The sequence below is a fragment of the Lactuca serriola genome, chromosome 6, assembly GCF_051521515.1.
Source record: "Lactuca serriola cultivar US96UC23 chromosome 6, Lser_US96UC23_V15, whole genome shotgun sequence".
Lineage (NCBI taxonomy): Eukaryota > Viridiplantae > Streptophyta > Magnoliopsida > Asterales > Asteraceae > Lactuca > Lactuca serriola.
Genome location: NC_136413.1, coordinates 49,253,242 through 49,262,711, shown reverse-complemented (window position 1 = coordinate 49,262,711; position 9,470 = coordinate 49,253,242). Strand labels below are relative to the sequence as shown.

The 9,470-nt window shown below is 37.0% G+C and overlaps 1 protein-coding gene and 1 long non-coding RNA gene across 2 annotated transcripts; one reads left to right on the top strand and one right to left on the bottom strand.

Annotated features, from left to right (window-relative positions):
• Positions 1 to 929: 929 nt before the first annotated feature.
• On the bottom strand, positions 930 to 2,164 carry LOC145059739 (uncharacterized). Its single transcript, XM_079007536.1, has 2 exons — positions 1,374 to 2,164; positions 930 to 1,314 (listed from the first exon to the last, which is right to left on the bottom strand). The coding sequence occupies exons 1-2, from the start codon at positions 2,162 to 2,164 to the stop codon at positions 930 to 932; spliced, it is 1,176 nt and encodes a 391-aa protein (XP_078863662.1).
• A 4,023-nt stretch (positions 2,165 to 6,187) lies between these two features.
• On the top strand, positions 6,188 to 7,019 carry LOC145058230 (uncharacterized). Its single transcript, XR_013686279.1, has 2 exons — positions 6,188 to 6,791; positions 6,869 to 7,019. It is a non-coding gene; the product is annotated as an uncharacterized LOC145058230 (long non-coding RNA).
• Positions 7,020 to 9,470: the final 2,451 nt, after the last annotated feature.

Genomic DNA, 9,470 nt, shown 5'->3' with positions numbered 1-9,470 from the left:
GTACAACTCTATCCCTCCTAAAGCTTAAAGTTAAGTATCGTCCCCGATGCTCGGAGAGGGCGGAACAACCTATTGCGGAGGAGGAGGCGGCGAGTGGTACCCGGTTGGGTAAGTGTCCAAAACAGTCACAAGTGCACACAAATTGAATTTTTAAGCAAAATATGGACGATTAAAGATATGGAAAGAATTTACCGAATCGTTTTTGGAGCCTTGCAGTTGGTGGTGAGAACATCCTCTTCAACCTCCCCACGCTTGCCTACATGAAGTATCAAGCCCAAAAGCACAAAACAAATTGTGAAAGTTTCGGACCTAGGGGTTCTTAGAATAGAGAAATTGTTTTGGGGTGAGTTATGGGTTAATGGGGTGATAAAAACTATATTTGACACTAAACTCAATTTTTTTTTGCTGCTGCGTCAACACGACCCATGTTGATTTGCATTAAACTGGCACGTGTCGTGTTCAGCAAAAATGTTTGAAAATGGCATTGGACTTTGAACACAACCCATGTTAATTTGCACTAAACTGACACGGCCCGTGTTCAGCAAAAAGGCTGAAAATGGCATTGGACTTTTAACACGGCATGTGTTGATTTCAAGCCAAAATAGGCACGACCCATGTGCGCCTCTACATGCAAATGCCAAATTTTGAACCCTCGAAATCCCCAATCGTTCGGAAAATGATTTTTGTACCCCGAGATTCATTTTGAAGACTTAAAAACATATTGCAACACATTTGGAACATTAAAAACTAAAAACTTCAAAAAAAACGAAAATGTTTTAAAGTAAAAGACGAAAATACCCCCGGGTTGCCTCCCGGTTAGCCGCCCTTGTTTTAAATCGTTGGCTCCAATTGGCCCCGAAATATGTTTCATTCTAAGTATGTGGGCCTTTCCGACGCATCAATCTTCTCGCTACCTCCTTCAATATAACTTACAACCTTCCTTTGGCTTTCTTTTTGCGCACAAACCAAAAAGGACTTAAACCCTTAATATCAGAGATTGTCCACTCAGTCCTTATTTGGTATTTATTCAACATGATTATCAACTCCTTCTCTTCCTTCTTTGATAGTTTATTTGAGTTGATGACCGGTTGGGTGCCCTCCTTCTCGATATGTATATTCTTTAAAGGTTCTGGTAGAGTTTTTGATCCTGAATCTTGTGCTTGTTCCACCGGTGGAAGGGGTTTGACTTTGGTTGTAGGTGGCGTGGACTTCATTTCATCAATCCACATATGCTTCTTGTCATCAATAAACTCTAAAATCTCCAACACCTCATTATTTATATCGAACTCCTTTGCAAGTTCTTTGGCTTTGTTCCTGTCTAGTTTTCGTGACAAAACTAACTCTAGAAATTCATTGTTAGACAAGTCTAAAACTTTTTTGTTGAGGGTTGGATTATATTCACAAGATTGACAGATTGAACATCGGAAGGAGCCTTTTTTTCTTCTTGAATATGGAAGTTGATAACTTCACCATCAAATTCCATAGTTAAAGTTTCGTTGTAGACATCAATTTTTGTTATAGAAGTTTTAAGAAAAGGTCTACCCAAAAGTATAGAACTTGAAATTGGAGAGTCATCATCTCCCATATCTAAAACATAAAAATAAGTTGGGAAAACAAATTCATTGATTTGCACTAACACGTCTTCTAGTACACCGTTTGGGTGTACGATTGACCGGTCAGCAAGTTGGATGATCACACCGGTTTTGCTTAATGTTCCTACACCAATTGATTTAAAAATAGAATATGGTAGGACATTTATAGACACACCCAGATCAAGCATGGCTCGAGGTACATCAAGATTCCCCAATTTGCAAGGCACAGTAAACAAACCGGGATCCTTGCACTTTGGGGCATCCTCTTTTGCAAAATCGCGGATACGTTTTCCCCGACTGTTATAGTTTGGTTTCCTTTTATTTTTTTTAGATACACAAAGATCCTTAAGGAACCTTTCATATCTAGGAACCTGCTTGATGGCCTCGAGGAGTGGGATGTTGATTTGAAACTTGTTTAATATTCGCATGATCTCACTCTCCTCCCGTTCTTTCTTCGTGCTCTTTAATCTTTCGGGAAATGGAGCAGGTGTGGCTTTAGATTCAGTGATGAAGGGCTTCTTTTCGGTTGTTTTATCTTCCTTCTTCTCTTCTTTGGTTGCGTCTTCAATCATTATTTATTCTTCCTCTTGATCAACCGACACTTTTGGACAATTGTAACTCTTTTCGCCTCTCAATGTGATGGCACATACGTTGTGTCGTGGGTTCGTTTCAGTTTGGGCGGGCAAATTTCCTTGCGAATTTGGTTTGCTTATGGAAGTAGCAAGTTGTGAAACTTGTCGCTCTAAGTTCTTTGTGCTTTCTTTTTTTTCTTGTTGGAAAGCTTGTGTACTAGTTGCCAAACTCTTCACTATGTCCTCTAAGGACATACTTGATGAACCTGCTTGTTGTGGAGGGTGTTGTGGCTGTCTTGGTTGAAAGTTTTGTGGTGGAAAAGGTGATCTTTATTGGTATTGATGTGCTTGACTTGGTTGATAGCTTCCCTGGTGATTTCCTCCCCAACCTTGATTGTTGTTCCATTTTTGGTCACCCCATGGCTGATTGTATCCTCTTTGATTTGATTTGGAATAGCCTCCCATGGCTTTTTCTTCTTTATAATCCTCCTCTTGAAGTTGAGGGCACATATCGGTTGGGTGCCCCACTTGAGTACAAATACCGCAAGGTTGGGGTGTGGGCTGCACACCTTTATCTTTAGCTAACATCATAACCACTATTGTAAGCTCGGACAATTATGCTTCAATTTGAGGAGTTTGGATTTCCTTTAAACCTCGGGGTGCATCAGTGTACCATTCTTCATCATGAATTGAATGCTTTGAATCTCCAACCATGTTCTTGATTAAGTTGCAAATTTCGGTTTGAGTCTTGTCGGGTAAAGACCCGCCACTTGAGGCATTAAGAAGCCTTCTTTCCATTGGAGTCACGCCTTCAATGAAGTGTTGGAGGAGATGGTATTCGGTGATTCCATGCTTTGGACATCGGGCACAAAGTTTCTTGAATCTCTCTCCAATATGTGTGAAAGGCTTCTCTTTTATGCTGTTTGATTCCAATGATTTCCCTTCGTAGGGATGAAGCTTTCATCTCTGTGAAATATTTGTCCAAAAAGAGGCATTCAAGATCTACACAAGTAGTAACCATCCCTGGTGGGAGGTCATAGAGCCAGTCTTTTTCTGCATCTTGCACCACGAAGGGGAATGCCCTAAGCTTGGTTTGATCCTCTGTGACATTGTGTGGTTTCATGCCCACACACACAACATGGAACTCGGTGAGGAACTTGTGAGGATCTTCATTTTCCAGGCCTCTAAAGGTTGGGAGTAAGTAACCTCTAAAGGATCTTCATTTTAGTTCTAAGTTGGTGGCTGCCGGATATGTGATGCAAAGAGGTTGTTGAGTAACCGCTTGCCTTGCCCATTGGCGAAGGGTTTGCTTGGGTGGTGGATTTGGAGATGGATTCCCTCTATGGTTATCTACCATGGTATGAGTAGTGGTTGAAGTTTCTGTGGGTGTAGTGTTTGGGATATTATAAGTAGGTGAAGAGGGTGGAGTGGTATTTTTGGGTGATGATGGTTGTGGTGAGAGTGAAAGAGTTTTGGTTTCGGATGCGGATACACTTGAGAGGGGTATATCCTCCCAAATGTTAATTACTAGAGGGGTGGATTATGAAGAAGTCTCGGAATCCGATCGCCTCTTACGAAGCTTGGCTTGCTTCCATAACGTCTTTGCAGTCTTCTCTATCTCTAAGTCAATTGGCAGTGGTGTACCTGTACGAAAAGATATTGGCATAAACAGTTAGTAACACTGTGTCCCCGACAACGACGCCAATTTTTTAGGGGTGTCATACCCAACAAATAAAGGGGTACGATATACTCCAAAAGAACATTATTATATTGCATTAAAAGGTAGTACAAGGCAAGTAGGGTCGATCCACAGAGAAACGGGACAATCAGTCTATACCTCTTTGCGCAAGGTAATTTGGTCACCAACAGTAAAGAGGGGGGTTTTGAATGCAATGATTAGAACAAATAATTAAAGACACAAGTAAGAGACTAAATAAGTGAATTAGATTCAGAAACTGTAAGGACTCCAACTCTATGTATGACAACTTAGCAATGCGATTCAAAGATGACTAGATACTTGCTCAATTCTATCTAAGTTGGTACTTGAAAGTGTTAACAAGCTCTAACACTTCCCATTCACCACATTAATTAACCAAAACAAGCCCTTTGATTAACCCTAACCTTACTAATCTAATCTAAACAAGCTCTTAGAATTAGATTAAAAGATTACATTAAGCTTTATGTGAATGTTTCCAACAACACCCAATACTCCTCACAAGATCAGGAGTGTAAGAATGTGTAAATAAGATTTACACTAAATTCATTCAATGGAAATCAGTTTAGTGCTTGTTACTTAGTCCAATTCACAAAACAATTATAGATTTTGCAAAATAGATAACTTGAATGACCTAACCCTAATTCAAATGGCCAATAAGAATCACAATTAGAATCAAACATTAGATTAAAGCAAAATCAATTTCACTAGATAGAAATTAAAATCAAACATCAGGTCATATGATTGAAATCAATACTAAGAAGTCAAAACATGAAGTTGGAGAAACTAGGGTTCTAGCCACACATGGCTAGAACAAGATCATAAGTCAAAAGATGGAAACAATGTGCAATTACAACTTACATATAAGAGAAATAATGTTTCCAAATGATAAATGATCAAATCCTTGCAAAAGCCTTCAAAATCCCCTTACCAATAGTGCTCTGATATGATGTGTGTGTAAAAATGACCCTCATCCCGTAATATGAAAGATAGGAAAAACTGTCAAAATGTAGTTTTTGGGTCGAACACGGCCCGTGTCAAAATAAGCTAAACTGACATGGGTCGTGTTCAGCATGGTCAACACAGCCCGTGTTGAAATAGGCTAAACTGACACGGGTCGTGTTCAGCAAGGTCAATAGCTTTTTCTTGGTAAAACATGCCTCGTGCCCACTTTTCTGTGTAAATCCAACACGACTCATGTATTCCTCTGACTCCGAATCCAAACTTGAGTTTTCCAACCTATCCGTTCTTCACCCAATTATCCTGAAATCTTCACCGATGCTTCCCGGCACCTCCCAAAGAGCGATCTAACTTCCGGTTTACCTGAAAAGAACATGAAAGTGTGAAAATAAGGTTACTCTAGAGACTAACATAAATTGGATGAAATGCACGAAAAATGAATAACAACTATGCTAAATAGATGCATAAAAGGGACGAATAGGTGTGCAAAAAGGTGCACAAAATGCACCTAACACGTACAACGACTTTCGTCAAGACTATTTATCCTAAATAGTTCTCTATCAAAGACGTCTATTTACGTAACCAACCATTTATACTATAAGGAGAAAATGGAGTATTACATAATAACCTCTTACGCAGCTTGATCTTGATCTTATTTACCCCTTCTTAATGCTTCTTGATCCAACCATGTTGCTTAAATGATATGACCCAAAGTAGAATCCTTATAATGGAATCACACCTAATGACTCCAAAAAGAGAACCAAAAGAAAACTAGGAGAGGCTTAAATTTCTTTAAACCGTGGGAAGGATTAGAAAATTTGTTCCATAGAGAGAAATGGAAGAAGTTGGAGAAAATATCCAGCCAAAATGCAAGGAGGAATGAAACCCCCAACACCCTATTTATAGCCTTAAATCACTTGCCATGTTTCATCTACCATCCCATGTTAGATGAAGATATAATTCGAAAATCACCTCACATCTAATGTGGAATGGAGATTTCAAAATTCCTAGATTCATTCCAAAAAATCCCAATTAGTCGATCTTTATCACACTAGTCTTTCGATTCTTGGTATGTAATTCGTTTATTGCCTAATAATAATAATAATAATAATAATAATAATAATAATAATAAATCGATTTATTAACTTATTTAGTATTTATAAGTCAAGGGGGTGTAATGCATTTTCTAGAAAGTTGTTTTGAAGAAGAAATCAAAATTGGGGTAAGTTTAATTTTCATGCCAAACCATAAGGACCATTTATGTCAACTATATAAATTCGTTTTCTCTTTCCTTGTTCATCAAGCGTAACTACTGTTTTTGTTCTTTTTTGTCTTGTTGTCGGCAAAAATTGAATGTAGGAAAGGGAGTGGTCCTAATCCCTTAGATGTCATTCCCTTCGACTTATAGATCGATTACCTTCTACTTTTTGGTTGTCAATCCCGAGAACAAGTCGAGGTTCTCTCTTGGTTTCCATAGCTATTGTTTGTGAAAGTTTTTTCTAAAACTCGAACCAAGCCATCTCTCAGGTATGTCTCTTCTCAACTCCATCCCTAGTAACCCATCAAGCCATCATCGGTGTTGCTGAAGCCGGAGCAGCCTCCTGCAGCTCCTTATCCACCAGAAAAACATGTTTTTGCGAGAATTCTGTCTTGGAGCTCTTTGTTATCGATTTTATCTAGTTCTAACCCTTTTTAATATGTTTGGGAATGCACATACCCTAATACTTGTATAAAAGTATAATAATTACGTATGATTGTTTGTTTGGTAATTGTTTGTTTATTTGTATATGCCCACATATTGTGGGTGGATTGAGGGCACACGATTGTATGAAAAAGACCGAGATATTCGGGCAGACCAACTTCATGTTGAAAGCCAAAGGGGCGGACCGACTTTATGTTGAAGGCCAAAGGGGCAGATCAGCCTTGTGATGTAGGCCATTATGTACATGCATTGTATGTGTATTGTGGTGTGGGGTATTTTGAGGAACTCACTAAGCTTTGGTTTATAGTTGTAGATTTAAATATTTCAGGTGCTTCAGAGGATCGGGGAAAGGTCAAGGCTTGATTGTGCACACTCTTCGGCAACTTTCATGTTTTTAGGATTTTGTTTGATATAATACTCTTAATTTTGGAATTTTGATGAGATATAGATGATTTAATGATGTTGGTGTTTTTTGAAAATGATTTTAATTAACTTTAAAAATTGCAAATTTTTACTCTGGTTTTTGGGACGTTACACAATATTTTAACTAATGAAAAAACTGTAAAATTAGTCCTTGTGGTTTCATAAAAAATGTGGATAGGGTCCAAAAAATTTCAACTTGCATACAAGGTCCAAAATGAAGGATTTTCCGTGATTTTGGTCCCAAAATTAACTATGTTTTGTGGTTTTGGCCCTTGAAAAAACTAAAAAGACGATTTTGCCCTTTTAATTTATTTTACCAATTTTTATATTTACTTTAACATTGTTTTAATTTAAAAAAAGGAAATCAGCCAACCCTATTCCCTTGGCTCTCTTTGACTTCTCTCTCTCTCTCTCTCTCTCTCTCTCTCTCTCTCTTCCTGAACCAACACGCCATAACACACATATACACATCTCTTGATCTCTCCGACAAAACCCACACACATAGAGAATCGATCTCTCAAAAACCCCAATTGTATGAACGATCAGTCAAATCAATCTCTAAAAACAACCCATATGTATGGATCAATTTTCAACCCATGTGTATGAACGACCATTGTGGTGTTTTGGCTACATCAAATCGTCGGTGGTGAAGGTTGTCGACCTGTCAAGATGATGGTTGTGGGTACGATTTATTCAGCAATTCCAGACCACCACCATCAATGAAATTAGGACCCTTAAGAACAGGTCAGAAATTAGGGCTCGTCACAATGTCTCAAGCTTTTCTTCATTTGCCTCAATATATCCATCAGAGAGTATGTTCAGTGATGATTATTGTGAAGAAGGGCATGTAGGAGGTGAGATGACAATGGTGAAGAAATTATAAAAAGTCACTATCTCTCAAGCTTTTTATATGTTTCTCAGCGAAACTATCCCATTGTAAAAACCCGACGCAAGGCTCTAATTCGAGGTTCTGCTCCTGATTCAGGTCACTCTCATTCGAATCCTCTGATAAGCATGCCAATCGATGCAATTCTCTTGATCGCTACTATACATCGAGAAATGACATTAATCAGAAGACGTAGAAGACGATGATTTAGGAGATTCATGAAAAGAAACCATGGTAGATCGTAGGATTTACCAAGGACAAAAATTACATCTACATCCTTCGTATTCTTCATAGATTTCCAAATAAACAATCATCATTATCGCAAAGGGACCAATCGAGATGAAGTTAAAAAAAAACGAGGCGATTAACAGATTTGTGTTAGAGACTAGAAGGATGAAAATGATGGAAGATATATATATATATATATATATATATATATATATATATATATATATATATATATATATATATATATATATATATATATATATGAGGGGCATCGATGGGGGTAGGGTGGATAGGCCTAATTCTTTTCTTTCTATTTTTATTTTAATAAAGTATTTAAAATGGTTTGAAAAAAATGCAAAAAACAAATGAAAAGGGTAAAAGAGTCATTTCAAGTTGTTCAGGGACCAAATCCGCAGAAACTTTGTGATTTTGGACTAGTGGTGCAAGTTGGAAACTTTTTGGACTGCATCCACACTTTTTTGATAACCACGAGGACCAAATTTGCAGTTTAGTCTTAACTAATTAATATTCAACCTCTTGAATTAATTAATTCTACAACAGTTTCTGATTAATTTATTAAACATAATAACTCCTTATGTCTATTCTTTTAATTCCTCATTTGTGTCTTGAAAACAACCCAAAATGATATTGTTATCATTTAGAAATATTAACAATAGATAATGATCTTTGATACTATTTTCAACAGTTTTTATGTCCGTTATGGGTCCAATTTCTTGTTTAGGTTACTAATCAACTTCACTTCTTTGTCTAAAACTAGAACACATTTTCTTTCAAATCAAAGCGCTTGAAATCAACATTCAAAGAAAGAGTTCGATTGAAATCGATTTTGATCCTGCCTCGTTCTCTATCATACACGTGAAGGTAAAATCATTTATGGTAGGCAACGATCTCACATTCCTTAGGATATCTCCATATTTAAAAAATCGCATCCTTCAAGGCTTTAAAAAGACAACACTACTTTTTTCCATGCACTATGGTTCTTTTATTCTGAAAAAATCATAAAATTCAACACCCTTCTTGTTCATAAAATATAGTATTCAACCTAGACAACACCCTTGTGATAAAAAAAACCATGGTCTTCCAGCTTGATTCTCAATTCTTTTTTGTTTTCTTATAATTGTTCTTAACTTTCTCTCTTCTCGAGTCTTGACATTTTTTAAGTTGTAAGTAATTGAATATGCCTTGTACTTTTGAAAGATTTTTACTTTTTAGAATATGTTTCGATTCAATTTTTTATTTTTTATTATTTATTTATTTGTTTTTTTTACAGATTTTAAGAATAATACATTTGGTTGCTCAAGAGTTAAAGAATTTTTTATTTCATTCTTTCTAAATAGTTAGAGGCATTAAACATTTTTTATCCTTCATCTTT